General features: G+C 42.5%; 1 protein-coding gene across 1 annotated transcript in view; it reads right to left on the minus strand.

Moving 5' to 3' along the window:
* Nucleotides 1–3,275: 3,275 nt before the first annotated feature.
* The window catches only part of lrit3a (info leucine-rich repeat, immunoglobulin-like and transmembrane domains 3a), a 29,984-nt gene continuing 12,451 nt past the window's right edge, over nt 3,276–20,808 (minus strand). The window contains exons 3-4 of the mRNA XM_068018779.1: nt 15,904–16,209; nt 3,276–4,327 (exon numbers count right to left, since the gene is read on the minus strand). Coding sequence (XP_067874880.1) covers nt 3,276–4,327; nt 15,904–16,209 — 1,358 coding nt within the window. The remainder of the gene's footprint in view (nt 4,328–15,903; nt 16,210–20,808) is intronic.

The following is a 20,808-nucleotide window of genomic DNA, read 5'->3' on the forward strand; positions in this document are numbered from 1 at the left end:
TAATTACACCTTCTATTGACATGGAAAGAGTGTTGAAAATCTCTGTGAGCATAGTGTAGGCTTTGCAGTGAGCAACAGGCTGATACAGTCAAGTGAGGTGCTAGTAGCAACCTCAGAGCACCTCATCTCCCTGCGGCTATCATCTAATGGAGGCACAGTCAACATCGTATGCATTTACACACCAACTCTGCACGTCAACACCTCAGATAAAGAGCATTTCTATGACTCCCTAGGTAATGTTCTGAGGAACATCCCAAATGGTGAGAGGCTATTCATCCTGGGTGACTTCAATGCACGTGTTTGGGCAGACAATGCTTCATGGCCAACATACCTCAGTCGTCATGGGTGGGCAAGATCAATGATAATGGATAATGCCTTCTTGAGCTTTGAGCCCTGAATGAACTCTGCATCACCAATACCTTCTTCCAGGGCAGACATCGCCACAATGTATCGTGGCGTCACCAAAGGTCTGGCCATTGGCATCAACTAGTCCTAGTCATCACAAGGAGGCGCGATCTGCCCAGTGTTCTTCACACCCGCATTTACCATTGTGCAGACGACAACACCAACCACTCTCTTACCAGCAGCAGAGTGAAGGTGCATCCCCGAAAGTTCCACAGCTTCAAACACAACAGCCCTTCACGCATCAACGTCCCTTGCACAAGCAATGATGCCAAATACCAGCAGTTCACACTGTTGCTAGAATGCTTGCTACCCACCAAAGCTTTACTGGGAAGCGCCAATGCTGGCATTGATGTAGCTTGGAAGTCACTGAGCTCTGTGAAGCAGCAGAAGCATCATTTGGTAAAGGCGGAACCCACAACAGGGGATTGTTTGAGACCTACTCAGCTAAGATGATATCTGTCTTTGCAAAAATTCAAAGCCTACATAATGCCCAACATAAACCCAACAGTTAAGACACTATACAACCTGAAAGTAGCCAAGACAGCCATGTAAAAGACAGGGAGATACTGCACAAATATTCACTGGATCAACTTATGTCAAGAAATCCAAACTGCATGCAGCAAAGGAAATCTACAAGCTATGTACGAAACAATCAAGAGGGCGTTTGGCCCTGCCATCACCAAAGTTGCTCCCCTGAAGTTGGCAGATGGTTAAGTACTCACTCACAGAAGGAAACAGATGTCCCATTGGCCTGAATACAACTGTGAGCTGTACTCCTGTGAGTCAAACATCTCCCAATCTACGCTTGGCGCTCCCCTGCAACTTCCTGTCATGGATGAGTTAGATGAAAAACCCTCATCACTGAAGCTCAAGAAGGTCATACACCACTGAGCGAACAGAAAAGCACCCGGCAAGGATGGAATCCCAGCCGAAATGCTCGAGCACGGAAAGTCCCATCTATTGCCACACCTTTATGACCTTCTCCTTCTCTGCTGGAAGGTAGGCTCTGTTCCACAGGAGATGTGTTACGCCAAAATCATCACACTATACAAAAATAAAGGCGACAGAGAATACTGCAACAACTATAGGGGCATCACACTCCTTAGGGTCACAGGGAAGGGCCTTTGCTAGGGTTGTACTTAAAAGACTCAATTTACTTGCAGGTCACATGTACCCAGAAGCACAGTGTGTTTTCTGGACCAGTAGATCTACTGTGGAAAAGTTCTTCTCCTTATGCCAGCCACGAAAGAAGTGTTGGGAACAGTGTATCCCTCTTTACCTTACTTTCCTAGATCTCACTAAGGCATTCAACACCATCAGCAGAGCAGGGCTCTACAAGATTTTGGAAAAAATTGGCTGTCCACCAAATCTCCTCGGTCTCATCCGCTCCTTCCATGACTACATATACTGCGCTGTACAGTTTGATGCCTCCACTTCTGATGCCTCCACTTCTGACAGTTTTGGCGTGAAGAGTGGAGTGAAACAGGGTTGTGTCCTACCCTCACTTCTGTTTGGCATCTTCTTCACTATGCTCCTGACCTTTGCCTCCCCTGCAGATAAGGAAGGAGTCTACTTGCCCACTAGATCAGACAACAAGCTTTACAATCTATCAAGGCTGAAAGTGAAGACAAAAGTAATCGCATCCTGATTGGAGAATTCCTCTGCGCTGATGATGCTGTGCTAGTTACTCCCATGGAAACTTAGCTACAAAGACTCATAGACTATCTCTCCCATACCTGTAACTTGTTCTCCTTGACTATAAGCATCAAGAAAACCATGGACATAGGACAAGTTGTTGCATCTCTGCCCCTGAGCACTCTAAATAACACCCCACTGGAAGCGGTTAGTAAATTCTGCTACCTTGGATCCACAGTGACAGACAATCTGTCCTTTGATGCAGAGCTTGATACATGCATTGGGAAAGCAGCTACTACCTTTGGCCAACTCACAAAACGTTCATGGGATAACACCAAATTTTAGGACCAAGCTGATGGTTTATAAGGCCTGTGTTCTCAGCATCTTGCTGTATGGCTGTGAAACATGGGTGACTTACAGCTACCAGGAAGAGAAGCTCAATAATTTCTATCTTCGCTGTCTGTGGTGCATTATGTGTATATCCTGGCAGGACAAAATCACAAATGTGGTAGTCCTCACAAAGGCAGAGCTCTCAAGTGTGTTGGCACTAACCAAACAGAGGTGGCTTGGTGGATTAGGCACGTCCGCAGGATGGGAGACAGTCGCAGATGCAAGGAACTTCTGTACGGTGAGGTAGCTGGGGCCAAACAACCAGTGGGGCGCCCAAAGCTCTGCTTCAAAGATGCTTGCAAGCGTGACATGAGGGCCCTAAATGGCGACTATCGCCTTGGGAATCACTAGCTGGTAAAAGAGGGAAATGGTGAAACATCCTGTGGACTGGTGTGCACTACCATGACGACCAGTTGCTATAGCAGCTTGGCAACAGGCACCAACATCAAAAACAACTCATAGCGTCACTTGGCAGCTTCACATGCAACACTTGTAGCAGAACCTGTCTGTCAAGGATTGTCCTTCACAGCCATCAGCAAAGGTGCACCAAAAGAAGACACCCCACCTAAATGGATTGTTTGCTACATGTACAACCCTACACACTTGAAGCTTACAATGTAGATGATGGTCACAACAGACACACGCAATTTTATTATAAAGGCGTACCTTATGAAATTTTGTATTCAGTATGAAATAACACTTTATATTTTGAATATGGTTTGAAAAACAATGATGTTATATAAATGTATTTCTCACTGTACACACACACATTAACAGACAATCAAAAACCTGCAAACATCAGGAAGATGTTATTCCGTTGTATATTGGTCAGTGTACTGCACAAATTAGCAAAGATACTCAGACCTAGAACTGTCACTTTTAAAGGTCATCTGTGAATCAATGCTGGATCTTGAACACAACAGGAGCCTTTGGGATTCAGTATCACGTCGAGTCCATAAATCATTCCCTCTCCTCACTGTCTGTGGTCTGAGTGACAATGTTTCAAATTTCACATAAGAATCTTTGATTAGCTCTTGTTCTTCTCTTTTTGTACTTTTGCGGTGGACTTTGACTACCACATAGCACAGCATAGAAAGGAGCCCTGCCACAATAACACACCCGAAAATAACACCAATAATAATCAACAGGGTTTGATGGCTACTTGTGTTGGTTTCTCCCTCTGTTGAGAAAACTATACACTGTTCTTTTTTAGGTTGCATTCCCTTTGGGCATATACATGCCGTATATTTTGTGTTTGGCGTCAATCCGCCTATTGATATTTTGCTTTTGCTAGGGTCTATGTTGATCTTCTGCACATCTTTTTCACTATACTTTGAGTAGAGTACATTTAAGGCAGTGCTGCTTCTGTGATCTGAAATTTTCCAGCTGAGAGAGACTTTCTGATCTGTCTCACTGATAACTCTCAGATTATTAATAATAACATTTTGTTCTGGTGTCGTAGTCGTATTTAAAGACAGACTTTGTTTCTTGTTCTCATCGACTTGTTGAGTTATTTTGTTTGAATTTCCCTCTACTTGCACCTCAGTAAGCTTTCTTTCATCTGCCACAGGCATGGCTTGGTCAACATGAGCAACATTTTTCTTAGCTGGTGCTGTGGTGGAGATGGACAACTGTGCTTCAGTTGTCAAACTTTCCATCTGTTGTTCCATATTTGCTTGGGTTGAATTCTTTTGTTCTGTATTCGATTTCTTAAAAAAATTCCTCCTCTGGGGGGGAGCTGTCGTAACAGTTCCCACAACAGTGAGAGTAATAGATGCTTCTGATGCTCCTGCCAAATTTTTTGCTTTACATCTGTATTCACCAGCATCCTTATAAGAAATTCCCATCAAACTTATTATTGACCATCGGATTCCATCTGCTGGTGATTCTTGTATGACTGAAAGAAATGAAATGTTAAAGTAGTAGAAAAATTAATCAGCACAGCATAATACTATTCTGTCCAAAATACCTTTAATTGGGATTTTCAATCTAAGGGTTTTAATATTTTCATTATAAATAAATGCAACTGAACCAAAACTGGAATTATGCGTTCCCATTAATGAAAAAAAAATGAGTCTTGTCCTATGCTGGAATCATAGCATTCAGTCTACTGAATGTCCAGTATTAAAACAACGCTAAGCCGGTGGAAATGTAACAGAATGAAATAATTAAAGACAAAAATATTGTTGCAGCCTTTGCAGAATAGCTCAGAAAGAAGCAAAGAAGGAGGGTGCAACATTTCAGCTCACATACTGTGAGGTTCAAGAGTCATATAATATCACAATAATCATAACCTGGCCCATTTTCCAATTTCATATACCCCATGCAACAGCTCTTTACAGAAAATAATTGTTCCACTGCCTAACTGCATCCCACCTCAAACCCAACACAGAGACATAGGTAAGTGATGTGAGCTTTAATAATGAAAATCACCCCCTTCTGAAAATCCCATTGGCAGAAACAGCTGATCTGCCAGCAGTGTCATGGGAATAAAACACTCAGAAAGTGCTATTGGTGTATCTCATTGGGAATGTGCTGGACATATACCCACTCCACAATCCCAGCTGTGTTGTTTGGTCCCTTCCAGTCAGTACCTCTCTGCAGAATCTAGCATATGGCATGAACTTTCAAATCCTCACTGTATTTTCAAATCTAAACATGACTTAGATCCATACTATCTGCAATTCGAAGTCCCAGAACAAACTCTCTCCTCTCAAAATCTGAATAAATATGGTTGTATCTCCTTCCACAAAGCCTTCAACCATAATCTCTCTGGACTCTGGGTTTGTCTTAAGCTCCGCTGCTTGCTACTTCTCTCCCTACCTTCAAAAACCTTCTCAAAACTTACATCTGTAGCCATATTTGTAACTACTCAGCCTAACATCTTTCTGTTTGGTTTCGTCAAATCTCCTGAAAAGTGCTTTGGAACATTTTTTACAAGAAAACCTTTATGTGTAAGTTGTTGATAACAAATGGACTTGTGTAAAAAAGGTTATAAATGATTTAAAAACTTAGGATAGTAAACAGCTTAGAAGGAAATATTAATAAGCACAAGATATACATACCTCTTGTAAAGTATTACCTTTTATAGCTAGTACAAAAATATTAGACTCTTCTATCTGGCAGGAGAAATTTCATTTTCAACCTCCTGCCCTCATTTCCATGGAGACTCAAATTTTGAATAGGAAAGAGCAGAACTGCTCAATAATACACCCAGTTAGTTTTAATTTTTTTTAAAAAGTGCTGATTTCTTCTATGAGAATTTCTTGTTGACAAATCTCATATCAGTTTTGCAGTCCCTGTAGCTTTCCGCCTGCAGTCAGCAGGTGTCCACAGAATTGCACAGAGACGCTAAACATAAAGAGGGTAAAATTGGTCAATAGCAAATTCGCCTATTTTACATCCTGCCCAATTTGTTTTAACCATTGACCTAATGCTAAAGATTTTGTCACGCCAACTTGCTTGAACAGACTTTGCTGGCAGCTTAGGATGGCCACCAAATTTGCAACACTGTGTCCTACATGGCAAAGCCTGTGAGGTGGAAACAAAATGGCTGCTCACCCCAGCAAGAACCAAGACCCAGGATGTTTAAGGTAACTGCCTGTTCTTTTTAGCAAGAAGGGAAACACTGCTACCTTGCTTGAATCTCTAGTGATTGTCATGTGACAAGCCCCTCCCCCATCTCAGGTTTTAAGCTTGTGTGTCTCTGCAGCAGCAAGGAGAAGTTTCTGGACTCTTGACATGTGTAGACCCAAGTGGGGGTCCCTCTCCCTCTCTCCATTTCAGCTTACAAGCTTCGAACTCCGCCTGTTGGCTGACCATCTTTGCATACTCCAGCTACAATCAGAAACCCCATTGGAGGAAATCATCTGCATTTCTGTCTCCAAGTGGCCCACCAAACCAGTTATCTACCTTTTCAAACTAAAAGCCTCAAGACCACCGAATGCAGCCAGAAGCCAACCGAATCACCGAACGCCGCAGATTCTATACCCCTTTTTCCTATGGACTTTAACTCAAACAATCTACCTTTCCTCACTCTGTAACCTATTTGTGTGTGTGTAAACTTCTAGTGTATGTGTGTGAGTGAAAGTTGGCGTGTAGGTTATTATTTCATTAGTTCAGTTTAGGTACGATAAAGTTAAACTCAAGAAAATCTGTCCAATTAGTTCTTGTTATGATCATAGCAAGTAAGTAATCAAAACCTACTAAATTGGCCAGTACATCCACTTAATTAAACTTGTTATGCTCAAACAAGGAGAGGGAAAAGAGGGAAGCCCTTTGACCCCTTCTCACTTGACCGTAACAGAAATTTGGGGGCTCATGTCTGTGATCAAACCCAAAGACAAATGAGAAATTGGAAGGGGGAAACCAAATTGATCCTTAGCAATAATTTAAAAACTTCAATACAGATTTTCTTGTGGTTTTCAGTGCTAGAGTACTAAAATGTCCACATTCGAGGCAAGTACCTATCTAGAACAGAGTGAAGTAACTTGGGCCAGTTTAAAAGCCCTATCAGTTGAAGAGTTGAGGAATGTAGTTGGGCAGTTAGAAATTACTATCCATCCAAAAGCTAGGAAGCCTGAAATCCTAAAACTTGTGGCCAACAGTTTTAAAATTGACACTGAAGAACCAGAGACAGGCATAGAATCTGAAACAGACAGAGTGAAACTAGCTAAGTTACAGCTAGAACAGAGGAAACTAGAATTAGAATTCCAGAGAGAGAAAAAGGAGAGAGAGTATCAGGAAAGGGAAAAAGAAAGAGATTTCCAGTCAGCGAAGGAGGAAAGGGAGTTAAGGGGACTCTAACTAACTAAGGGAAGACCCAAAACAATCAGTGAAGGCACCACTGGTGAGGGAGTTACCTCTAGCTTAGGATTGGGTGCTGAGCTCTTAAAGTTATCCCAGTTGATGCCAAAGTTCAATGAGGGGGATGTGGAAGCATTTATTGTCTCTTTTGAAAAGCCTGCAAAACATCTGAAGTGGCAGGAGAGAGCTGGGCACTGTTATTGCAAAGCAAAGTACCAGGAAAATCCCACAAGGTTTATTCACTGTTGCCTGATGAGAGTTCATCAGGATATGAGATGGCTAGAAGTGCTATCCTGGGCGCATATGAGCTAGTACCGGAGGCACACCACCAAAAATCCCGAACCCTCTGAAAGCAGCCTGAACAAACTTACCTCGAGTTTGAAAGAGTGAAACAGCTTGCTTTTGACCAGTGGATACAGGCACTCAATATAGAGTCAACTTATGAAAATGTCAGAGAGGTGATCCTCCTTGAGAAGTTCAAAAACTTGCTTCCCCTTTCCATAAGAAACCATATGGAGGAACAAAAGTTTCCAAGAGACAGGCAGGCAGAAATCCTGGCTGATGATTATACACTTATTCACAAGCCCTTGCCCCAAGGGAAACCCTTCCCTTATCACCTTCAAAAACCTGAAAAGGATAGAAGGTAGGAGGATGAACAGCCATTGGGCGAGAAGGGTGAGCTGGAAACACAGCTGACTGCTGTGATATGGGGAAAACACATAGGTTTAGTCAGGTTACACCAGACCAGTGCAGGAAAAGGGGCCCTGATGGAAAGCACAGCAGACCAGGCTCTAGCTTTAATTGCGGCAGTAAAACCCAGTAAACCTACCACTGAGAGTGCAGGAAAACTTAACAAAATTCCTGAGAGTTATCAGGATTTTGTGTCCAGAGGAAAAGTGACTCCATACCCCTCAAGTGAGGCGAGTAAGCGCATAGTCATACTTAGGGATACAGGGGCCACCCAATCCCTTCTAATGGGAAAAGGCATGACCTTTCCCGTAGACAGTGAATTGATACTAGAGTGCTAGTAAACGGTATCAGAGGAAAGTATGTGTCCATACCTTTATATAGGGTGCACCTGGAGTGCGACCTTGTTTTAGGACCGGTAAGCATGGGGATTGTCCCTGTCGACGGGGTCGACCTGCTCCTGGGTAATGATCTGGCGGTGGTGAAGGTGGTAGCTTTCCCAGTTGTTTTAGAGAGACCGAACAAGGTAAGGGAGACAGAGCAGTTACAGGAAAATGTCCCTGGCATTTTCCTGACTGTGCGGTGACTCAGTCCATGGCCAAGCAAGTTCCTTCAGAGGAGGCTGAACTGGCACTGTAGACAGATGACCCTACTGTCTGGCTATCTAAAACCTTCTTTGGGAAGTTAGAGAACCCAGAGGATGGGTTAAACAAGTCTTCCTTGGTCGAGGCTCAGCAAGCCAACCCAGGATTTAAAAAGTTAGCACAGACTGTTCAAACTGAAGCTGAAGCAGAGGGAGTCCCAGAGTGCCACAATTTAAAGAATGAGGTGCTGATAGGAAAGTGGAGACCTTCTCACTGACCTACAGATGAAGAGTGGACAGTGGTTCACCAGGTAGTGGTGCCGCTGAGTACTGAAGGGAAATATTGAGAATAGCCCACGAGATTCCAATGGCTGGACATATATCGGTATCAGGAAAATCCAAGCTCATATCAGATGGTATTTTCAGTGGCCACAACTCCACAAGGATGTGGTGGAGTTCTGTAAGACTTGCCACATGTGCCAGGTTGTGGGGAAGTCTCAATCTGCAATAAAACCTGCACCCCTAATTTCCATACCTGCTTTTGGAAACCATTCAGCAGAGTACTGGTAGATTGTGTGGGGCTCCTGCTGAAAACAAAATGGGGCTACCAGTATCTTATCAGCATTATGGATGTGGCTACTCAATTTCCAGAGGCTATCCCTCTAAGGACTATCTCTGCCAAGGTGGAGAGGCTAACCCAATTCTTCGCCCAATATGAGCTGCCTGCTGAGATCCAGTCGGATCAGGACCCACATTTTATGTCCAGTATTTTTCAAAAAGTCATGGGTAATCTTGGCATAACCCAGCTAAAGTCCTCAGCCTACCACCCACAGTCACAAGGGGCTTTGGAGAGGTACCACCTGACCCTAAAGACAATGGTCAGGGCATACCGCTATGAGTACCCATGACTAAATCAAAGAGCTGGAATTTCTTCTGTTTGCTACCAGGGACTCACTCAATGAGTCCACTAGCTTTAGTCCCTTTGAATTAGTTTATGGACAAGAGGTGAGAGGTCCTCTAAAACTAATAAAGGAGAGGTTTTTGGGACACAGGGACCATGTTCCGAGAACGGCTCACGAGAGCCTGTGTGGTGGCTAAGGAACACCTAAAAACCTCCCAGAGAACTATGAAAAGGCAGGCGGATAAACATGCCAAGGCCAGAACATTTCAGCCCAGAGACCATGTGTTAGTGCTACTATCAATACAGGGAGAACCATTGAAAACCCGGTTCAGTGGCCTGTAGAGTAATAAAGAGAATTAGCCAGGTGAATTATATAATTGACACCTCAGATCATAGGAAAAAGCAAAGGCTGTACCACATCAATATCACAGCCGGGAATGGGACAAACAAGCACAAGTCTGTCAGGCAGTCAGGACAGAGGAGGGCAAAAGGGACAGTGAGGACGAGTTAGATGGAGGCCAGGAGGATTGCCAAATCGAACCGCTACCCTTCGGTTAGCTAACACTGAAATGTTAAAGAAATTAAACACTGTACTATTTAACACTATTTAAATGCAGAACAGAGAGGAGGCCTAACAAGGCTGTTCACAGCACTTAAAGGAATCTGCAGGAACAAACAAGGGTGCACAACCCTAACCCTACATGATGTGGATGCAGAAGAGACCCCTCCCATAAAACAAAATCACTATCGCCTAGGTCCCAGGAAAATGATCCAGGTTTAGGAAGAAAATCAGTCAATCCTGGAGCACAAACTTATTAAGCCCAGTCAGAATAGTTGGAGTTCCCCAGCTGTGCTAATGCCCAAACCCGATGGCTCAACAAGACTCTGCATTGATTACAGAAAGATTAATGCAGTGACCAGAGCTGATTCCTACCCAATTCTCCACCTGGAAGACAGTATAGATAGAGTAGGAAATGCCATCTACATAACCAAAATAGACTTGTTGAAAGGATGCTGGCAGGTTCCCTTAACTATCGGCTTTCGTCAATCCAGACGGCTTATTACAGTGCCGGGTGATGCTCTTTAGATTAAGAAATGCCCCAGCCACCTTCCAAAGACTGATGTACAAGGTAGTGGCTGACCTGCCCAACTGTAGTGTACCTGGATGTTCTGTTAGTGTACAGTGACACCTGGGGGAACCACCTAGACCAGTTATAAGCCCTCTTCCAAAGATTACAGTCAGCTGACCTCATGGTAAATCTTGCAAAGAGCAAGTTCACTAAAGCTCAAGTAACCCACCTTGGTCATATTGTTTTTTTTTAGAGATACAGTACTGAAACAGGCCCTTCGGCCCACCAAGTCTGTGCCGACCATCAACCACCCATTTATACTAATCCTACACTAATTCCATATTCCTATCACATCCCCACCTGTCCCTATATTTCCCTACCACCTACCTATACTAGGGACAATTTATAAAGGCCAATTAACCTATCAACCAGCAAGTCTTTGGCATGTGGGAGGAAACCGGAGCACCCGGAGGAAACCCACGCAGACACAGGGAGAACTTGCAAACTCCACACAGGCAGTACCCGGAATTGAACCCGGGTCACTGGAGCTGTGAGGCTGCGGTGCTAACCACTGCGCCACTCCAAGGGTGAGTGTTGACCAGAGAAGCAAAGTTACAGGCACTGATAAATTTTCCCATCCCCACGACCAAATGGGAAATAATGCGATTTTTCAGGATGTGTGGATTTTACCATAAGTTTGTCCCAAACATCAGCACTATAGCCACCCCACTGACAGACATATTACAGATAAAAGAAAAGGTAGTGTGGTCAGGGAGGTGCCAAACTGCTTTCAAGAGGCTGAAAGCCATCTTAACCAATGAAACGGACTGGCAGCTCCGAAATTTAACAAACCATTTAAAGTGGCAGTGGATGCTAGTGACCTCGGGGTAACTAGCGTCCTGCACCAAGATGATGTGTTAGGCATTGAGAGACCAATTGAGTATTTCTCCAAAAAATTAAACAAACGTTAAAGGAGATACTCTACTGTGGAGAAGGAAGCCCTGGGCCTTTTGCTGGCTATCAAAAATGTTGAGGTATATGTCCAAAATGAATAAAGAGAGACCGTAGCTTATACCAAGCACAATCCTTTGACCTTTGTAAAGAAATTCAAAGCCCATAATGCAATGCTTTTTCGTTGGAACCTGCTTCTGCAACCTTACCACCTAAAGATTATGCACATTGCAGGGAAAAAATAATCTGATAGTTGACACTTTATCTCGGGTTTAGCTCAGGATAAAACCATCCTGGATATAAAAAAACCTGAACAGAGCATGGCTATGACAGTGAGACTGATGAGTGTATGTGTACAGTTTCTTTTTAATTTACGACCTCATAATGAAATGCTCCTGTTGTCACATTTCATTTTGGGGAGGTGTCATGCCAACTTGCTTTGTTGAATGATAATTTTCTTTAATACACTGGCTGGAGATCTGAATTTATATATATTTTTAAAGACATTTTAAAAAGAACAAATGAAGAATGACTTTGCTGGCAGCTTAGGATGGCCACCTAATTTGCAACACTGTATCCTGCAGTGCAAAGCCTATGAGGTGGAGACAAAATGGCTGCTCACCCCAGCAAGAACCAAGACCCAGGAAGCTTAAGGGAACTGCCTGTTCTTTTTTGCAAGATGAGAAACACTGCTACCTTGCTTGAATCACTGGATGGCTGTCCTGTGACAAGCCCCTTCCCCATCTCAGGTTTTAAGCTTGTGTGTCTCTGTAGCAGCAAGGAGAAGCCTCTGGACTCTGACACATGCAGACCCAAGTGGGGCGTCCCTCTCTCTTTCTCTCCATTTCAGCTTACAAGCTTTCAACTCTGCTTGTTGACTGACCATCTTTGCATACTCCGACTACAATCAGAAACCTCGTTGGAGGAAATCATCTGCATCACTGTCTCCAAGTGACCCACCAAACCAGTCATCTACCTCTTCAAACTAAAAGCCTCAGGCCCACCGAATTCAGCTAGAAGCCAACCAAATCATCAAACGCCACAGACTCCATACCCCCTTTTTCTTTGGATTCTAACTCAACCAATCTACCTTTCCCCACTCTGTAACCTACTTGTGTGTGTGAATGAGCAAATGTTGATGCGTAGTTTATTATTTTCATTAGTTCAGTTTAGGTAAAATAAAGTTAACCTCATTCTTTGTTAAACTCAAGAAAACCTGTCCAATTGGTTCTTGTTATGATCTTAGCAAGTAATCAAAAAACTACTAAATTGGCCAGTACATCCACTTTAAGAAAGAATTAAACCTGTTGTAGTCAAACAACGAGAGGGAAAAGAGGGAAGTCCTTCAACCCCTCCTCACTTGACCGTAACAATTTGCTATTGCCCATTTTGTGTTACCTCCCTAAATCGATTTCACACCCAAAAGAGTTATTTTTAGTCATGGAGTCCTAGAATCATTTACAGCACAGACGGAGAACCATTCAGTGCATCAAGTTCATGCTGGCTCGCCATGGAGTTAGTCCCACTCCACCACTCAATTCCTTCAAGTAGCCATCCAATTTCCTTCTGAAGAAAAGGTTTTAGGTTGCAAGCTCATAAAGTGGAATGGTAACCCTTGCAGTACAAGTCTCGCCAGACAATTTTGTACTCTATGGCCAGATATATTTAAACATTTCAGCTGACATTCATTTCATTCTCAACTCTGGCCTCTTGTGCAACCTCCTTTACCTTCACCTCAACATTAGAAGTCATGCCTTCAACCATCTAGAATCTGAGCTCCAGAATCTCCGACCTAAATCCCTCTGCTTCTCCATCTCTCTCTCCTCCTTAAAATTTCCCCCTTTGATCAAGCATTTAGTTACCTGTCCTAATGTTTCCTCTTGTTGTCAATTGTTGTTTGACCACAATCCTTCGAAGCACTTGGAGACATTTTGGGATGTTAAAGATGCTAATATATGAGGTTTGAGAGTGATTTAATACCACAATAATATTTTACTGAGTTGATAGGGCTAACTCTACTATTGTGATATATTAATGAAATATATATAAATATAAAACTATATTGAAATAAACCGTTGTAAAATCATAAAGAAAATCTGTCTCAAATCTCTATTTTTCTTATTTTCCATTATTATTTTTCATTCTTCTCAAATAAACTTACCTATTTTGTCTGTCTTCATTCACTGACAATTATTTATGAAGCCAGTACTCACTAGTCCAGAAACCAGTGTCAAAGTATATTTTTTCAACCACTAAAGAAATGAGCTGTGCAGTTTGACCAGATGGTTTCATTAAAGCAAGAATCAGGTAGGATGGGCATTAATTAGTGAGTTTTACTTTACTTTTTTTAGGGTGTTTATCTTGTTATGTTGATAATTTTATTTTAATATTTTAATCTCCGTGTGCCGTCAAGAGGGCAGGCAAACGAATTAATCCTGGGCCTCCTCCAATACTACTTTGAATCAACAATCAATAATATGTAGGAGAACCTAAGGTTGACCTTCTGTCTGATCTTTCAATTCTGGAGATGCCTGGCTTCCTTTCAGCACCTCTCCACATTGAAGATTGGGAATTCAGAAGAATTTGCATAGATAACCTTTGAGCATTAGTGCTCCTATAGTTTCATTTCATTCTCAAATCTGGCCTCTTGTGCAACCACCCCTTCCTTCCCCTCACCATTGGAAACCGTGCCTTCAGCTGTCGAAAACCGAAGCTCCAGAAATCTTTATCTAAATCCCTCTGACTGTACATCTCCCTCTCTCTTTCCTCATTTTAAGATGCTCCTTAAAACTTCCCTCTTTGACCAAACATTTAGTCACCTGTCCTAATGCCAAATTCTTTGGTTCGGTGTCAATTGTTATCTGACTACAATCCTATGAAGCACCTCGAGAAATTTTGGTGTGTTAAAGATACTAATAAATGCAATTTGTTGATCATTTTGGCTTGTATGCTCTCCGCATACATTTAAAATGCTGCCCCATCTCCAAACTCCCTTTCCTGCCAAAGTCCTTGAGTATTTTAATCTTTTAATCTCCCCTAGTTGTCTACTGGCAGCTATCAAAAGGGCAGGCAAAAGTATTACTCCTGGGCCTCCTCCAATACTTCTTTGAATCAGCTTTTCCCAAATCTATGCCCATCTTTCCCAGCACTCCATGTTTGAACCTGCCCAATCAGGTTTCTGCCCCTGCCATAACACTGAAACAATTCTTATCAAAGTCACAAATGACATTCTATATGACTTTGACCACGGTAAACTATACTTCTCGAGCTGTCTGCAGCCTTTGGCATGGGTGACCACACCATTCTCCTCCAATGCTTCTCCTCCATTATCCAGCTGGGTGAGATTGTACTTGCCTGGTTCCATTCTTATCTATCCAGTCGTAACCAGAGATTTACCTGCAGTGGCTTCTCTTCATGATTGCTATCCCTGGAGTCCTCCAAAGTTCTATCCTTGACCCCGTCCTATTTCTTATCTACATGCTGCCCCTTGGCAACATAATCTGAAAACACATAAGGTTCCACAAGTATGCAGGCGACTCCCAGTTCTATCTCACCACCACCACTCCCAACATTCTCCAGTGTCTCTGATTTGTCATGCAACTTGTCCAACATCTAGTAATGGATGAGCAGACATTTCCACTAAATAAATATTGAGAACACGGAAGCCATTGCCTTAGGTCCTCACCACAAACTCTGTTCTTTAATTACTGACTCCATCACTCACCCTGATCACTATCTGTAGTTGAACATTATTCACAACCTTGTCATCCTATTTGGCCTTGAGACGAACTTCCTACTACATATCCATTTGATCACCAAGACAGCCTACCTCCATTTCTATAACATCGCTCATCTTTGCCACTGCCTGAACTCACCTAATGTAGAAATCGTCATCCATGCTTTTGCTACCTCTACACTTGACCATTCCAATGCTCTCCTGGCTGGCCTCCCATCTTCCACCTTCCATAAACTTGAACTCATCCAAAACTCTATTGCCCATATCCTAACTTGCACCATGTCCCATTCAGTCATCACCGCTGTGCTTGCTGACCTCTCTTGCTCCTGGTGCATCAATGCCTCAATTTTAAAATTCTCATCCTTGTTTTCCAAACCCTCTATGACCCTCTCTACCTCTGTAACTTCCTCCAGCCCTGCAATCCCCAAGATCTCTGCACTCCTCTGATTCTGGCCTCTTGAGCAGCCCTGATTTTCATTGGTCCACTGGGGGACCGTGACTTCGGCTGCCTGGGCCATAAGCTCTGGAACTCCCTCTCTAAGCCTGTCCACCTCACTACTTCTCGCGATCCTCCTTTAAGACACTCCTTAAAACCTACCTCTTTGACCAAGTTTTTGGTCACCTATCCTTATGTGGTTCAGTGTCAAATTCTGTTTGATAAAGCTCCTGCTAAATGCCTTGTAATGTTTGACTATGTTAAAGGTACTATATAAATGCAAGTTGTTGTTGTGTGAATTACCTGTATGATTAACTGGTAAGCCATCTGCCCTGAACCAGAGAAGCAATGGGGTTGGATATCCTGTTGAATCACAGCGAAGCAAGACATTACTTCCAACTGGTGATGTAATTTTGGTTGCTGAAGTCATGACTGATGGTTTGAGGCACTGTTCAAGTTCAACTCTCTGGAATAAAATACCTGCAATATTATCAGGTGCACTACATGTCAGTAGTGGATCCATGAGAATAACTAGCGTTTCTTCTAACTTAGAAAGTTCAATTAACTTTGATATCCTACAGTCACAGAACCATGGGTTGTCTTGGAAACCTAAAGAAAAGAAAGACATTTAAGGCTATTGCTTTTTTGAAAATAAATAAAATCATGTGCATTTTCCTTGCTTTGTGAGACGTTCCCCAAAATAATTACTCAAACCAAAACTTGTTATTAAAGAAAAATTCTTAAGAAAAGATGTTTAATTTCCATCTATGCAGATTTATTTTTTACCTTTCCAGATATTTCAGACTGCCCAATTAAAAAGTGCACTTGTTTCATTTGGCAATTGCACAGTGGCGCAGTGGTTAGCACTGCAGCCTCACAGCTCCAGCGACCTGGGTTCGATTCTGGGTACTGCCTGTGTGGAGTTTGCAAGTTCTCCCTGTGTCTGCGTGGGTTTCCTCTGGGTGCTCCGGTTTCCTCCCACATGCCAAAGACTTGCAGGTTGATAGGTAAATTGGCCATTAGCAATTGCCCCTAGTATAGGTAGGTGGTAGGGAAATATAGGGACAGGTGGGGATGTGGTAGGAATATGGAATTAGTATAAATGGGTGGTTGATGGTCGGCACAGGCTCGGTGGGCTGAAGGGCCTGTTTCAGTGCTGTATCTCGAAACTAAACTAAACTAAAAGCTCTGTACAGGACAATCCAATAATATTGTTTTTAAATTTCTTCATTCCACAGAAGTAGCCCAGCAAATACCCTTTATAGAAATAAAAACAGAAAATGCTGGAAATACTCAGCAGGTCAGGCAGCGTCTGTGGAGAGGGAAGCAGAGTTAACATTTCAGGTCTGTGATCTTTCATCAGAACTGGCAAACGCGAGAAAAGAATAGACTTAAGCAAATTGTGGGCAGGGGATTGGGTTGGGGGTTGGTGGGGAAGAGAACAAAAGGGAAGGTGTGTGATAGGGCAGAGTGAAGGTGTGTGATAGGGCAGAGAGCAGGAGATATTACATAACAAAGCTGCCACGGGACAAAGGCAAAAGCGTGTTAATGCTTGTGGTGAAAGACAAAACATTAGGGCAGAGTGTTAATGGCAGGGTAATGAGCAAGTCTGTCCACATGAAAAAACAGGCACATTGTTAAAAAATATAATAAAATAATAAAAAATAGAAAATATAAAAAAGACCAGTCATTCTCTGAAAACAGCCTTTATAGAGTTTCACTTATGTTTGATTTTAAAGTAATAATAATCGATATGATGGTTTTGAAAATCTGTGCCCTTCCTGTGCATTTTGTTGTTGCTCTGGCAGCTTTGTGTTGCACATCAGTTCAGGACTCAGAAAGACCAGTCCTGGCTTGCACTGAGGAATCTATGGAGATTTGTAAGGAGCACAGCTTCCACCTGTAGCAAACAAGGTCAGGTGGGCGAGGATTCTCAATACCGTGAGTTCCCATGTTTCCAGTCTCTCAGTGGCCTTTGGATCTTTGACGGCCAGTACACTGAGTTAAACCAGGGTCAATGGTGGATCTAGGTCTCACCATGTAGGGTCCAGGCTTGGTTCATAGCCTGAACCCATGAAAGACAAAAGTCAGATTTTAAAATGTTTTATTAAATGCGGCCTTTTTAGAAAGGGGCAATTATGAGCACTTTGGCTTTATTTCTGAGGGGAGGAGAGAGGATGTGACAATGTGACCCCTCTTAGGGACTAATATCAGACACTCAATTTTCCAGCCTCTGTGGGAATGTAGACACTTCAAATGCACCCTTTGTGGCACAGGCAGCTGTTTCTCCTAGTAGAAATGAAATTAAGGATGGATGAATGCTGGGGTTTTCCCCGAACACTATGACTAGCTAATTAGCAAACTGCAAGCCTCAGCAAATCATAGACAGAGAATTTGCATGAATTGTCACCACCACTTAAAAGTGCAACTAGTTAAGTTGCAAAAAGGTCAGGAACGAGATAGAGATGCCCAATGCTCTGAGTTACCATGTTAGCAGCCTTTCCAAAAAATAGCAACGACCTCCAAGCAACTAGTGGTGGCAGCAAGAAAGGACTAAGTACTTATTTGAGAAATTATTCAATTGACCTCTAATTTACAGTTTCTAAAATGAAGGGAAAGATTTACATTGATCACAACCACCAGATTCCCCAAAGTGCTTTACAGCCATTGAAGGTACAGTTGCAGTTGTAACACAACAGCCAATTTGCACACAGCAAGCTCCCACAGATTCTAATGTGCTAATGACCAGAAATTTGTGTTTATGATGTTGATTGAGGGCAAGATACCAGAGATAACTCACCTACTCTTGTTCAAAATAGCACCTTGGGATATTTTGCTTCCATATGAGAGGGCAGGCAGGGCCTCAGTTTAACATCTCATCCAAACGACAGCACCTCTGACAGTGCAGCACTCCCTCAGTATTACACTGGAGTGGGACTCAAACACACTACCTGCTGCCTCAGAGACAAGAGTGCTACCAACTGAGCCACAACTGCCACACTTTGTGCCACATAATAACTTCAAGGAGTACTACAGAAAGACATTTTCAAAACATATTAAATAAAAGTAATAAATTAGAGTGAGTAAACTGAAATAGTTCTAAAAAGCATTTTTTTCCTACATTAGGTAGCCATAGCAAGGAAGTCTTTTTCAAAAATGATGGTGAATTTATCCGCAAGGTCACAAGTTAAGTACAGATGAAGAAAGCCACTTGGCCCATCAGTCCTAAATTTGCCTTTTACTAGTTTGAACTTTGTTCGACTGTCGCAACTTAATTTGAAGAGATTGTCCAGATTTAACTTCTCTGTAAGGTTTGCAATTTTATATAACTCTGTAAGATCATCTTTCAAATGCATCCTTCCCTCATATCTCACATCTTTAATACTAGGAATCAATCATGTGGCTATTCTTTTCACTGCCTTTAAGAGTTGACCAACTCCCTTATTTCTCAGTTTACATTGTTTCTCCAGGGTACGGCAGGAGTTTGGAACAACCCCAAAGGAAATTTCAGGCAATAATCAAGTTTATTCCTAAAGATAGATTCCATTATTTTACAGAATATAAGAACAGCAGAGCATAAGGAATGGGAGCAGGAGTAGGCCATTTGACTCTTCAAGTCTGTTCTTCCATTAAACAAGATCTTATACCTCAACACTACCTTCCCGTACTATCCCCATATCTCTTAATTCCCTTAATGCCCAAAAATCTATCGACCTCTATCTTGAATATATTTAAAGACTGAAAATTTACAGCTTTCTGGGGTAGAGAATTTCAAAGATTCACAACCCTGAAGAAATTTCTCCTCATTCATGTTCTAAAGAAAGGGTGCAGAATATTCTGCAGGGGGAGGAAAGTGAGCCAGTAGTTGGAGTACATGTAGGTACCAATGACACAAAGAGGGCAGGCATTGAGTTCCTTTGGCCAAACTTTCAGGAGCTAGAGAAGAAGTTAAAGAGTAGGACCTTGAAGGTAGTAATCTCCGGATTGCTCCCAGTGCCATGCACCAGCGAGAGTAGAAAAAGGAAGATGGGGAGGATCAATGCATGGCTTAAAGTATGGTACAGGAGGGAGGGCTTCAGATTCTTGGGGCATTGGGACCAGGTCTGGGGCAAAAGGCATCTATTAAAAAGGGACAGGTTGGACCTCAACAAGACTGGACTCAATGTCCTTGTGGGAAGGTTCACTACTGTGTTGGGGAGGATTTAAACTAAATTGGCAGGGGGATGGGCACCAGCATATTAGAAGTAGAAAAGAGTAATATAGTGCACAAAGGAGCAAGAGTGTTGTATACTAGAGAAGGATGTAATACAATATTAGATAGGAGTAGATTAAGAAGGACTACGAGGAATGCAAAGACAGTTTAGAATGCATGTATGTAAATGCTCAAAGTGTGGTGAATAAGGTTGGTGAGCTACAAAAGAAAATAACTATGTGGGAATATGATGTAGTGGCAATAACAGAAATGTGGCTTAAAAATGGTGAGGAAGGGTGCTGAATCTTCATGAATACTGTTATGATCACCTGGTTCATGGTTTGTATCAATTTTCTAGAGATAACTTTTAATTTGGGAATTGATTTTTTTTTAATGCTAGGCAAATGAAAACACCTGGTTTGAGAAGCTGGCAAACAAATCCTAGGGTGGTTACAAATCAAAAGGTAGCCCTTGTTTATTTAGTAAAGTCATATTGGGAAATGTAAAGACCCTACACAATGGGAACTCCTCTTAACTTGTTGATGGAGACAGTGTGCCTGCAGCTGCCATCATCAGAGGTTTAAATTATTCATATGATTTCCCAGAACAATGAGAAGATTTGGAGTTGGAGGTAATTAGCTTAAATTGCTATCTGGGACATCCCATATACACCAGATGCTATGGAGATAGATGTTGCTAGGGAGAGGCCTTTTGGGTCAGGTGTTTTGATCGGTGTATGTTTGCTGACACAGTCTATTTGTAATTTGGCTTCATACAAGCAGTTGTCTTTTGGAAAAACAAGTTGGCTTTTGGAAAGCTGTTGGTTTTGAAAGCAGCTGGGCTCAGGAGCAAAGAGGCCATCATGCAGGCCCATGCTGAAACTGGGAAATCCAGATTTGTGAGCTGTTGAAGGTGAACTGGAGGATTTGCCTAGCTGACACTTGAGGGAGAATTCCTAGGAAATCTCAAACCTCAGAAGACAGCTGAGAAATTAAGGAAATTGTGGTGGATTGGTC

This window comes from Heterodontus francisci, chromosome 1 (genome assembly GCF_036365525.1).
Source record: "Heterodontus francisci isolate sHetFra1 chromosome 1, sHetFra1.hap1, whole genome shotgun sequence".
Taxonomy (NCBI): domain Eukaryota; kingdom Metazoa; phylum Chordata; class Chondrichthyes; order Heterodontiformes; family Heterodontidae; genus Heterodontus; species Heterodontus francisci.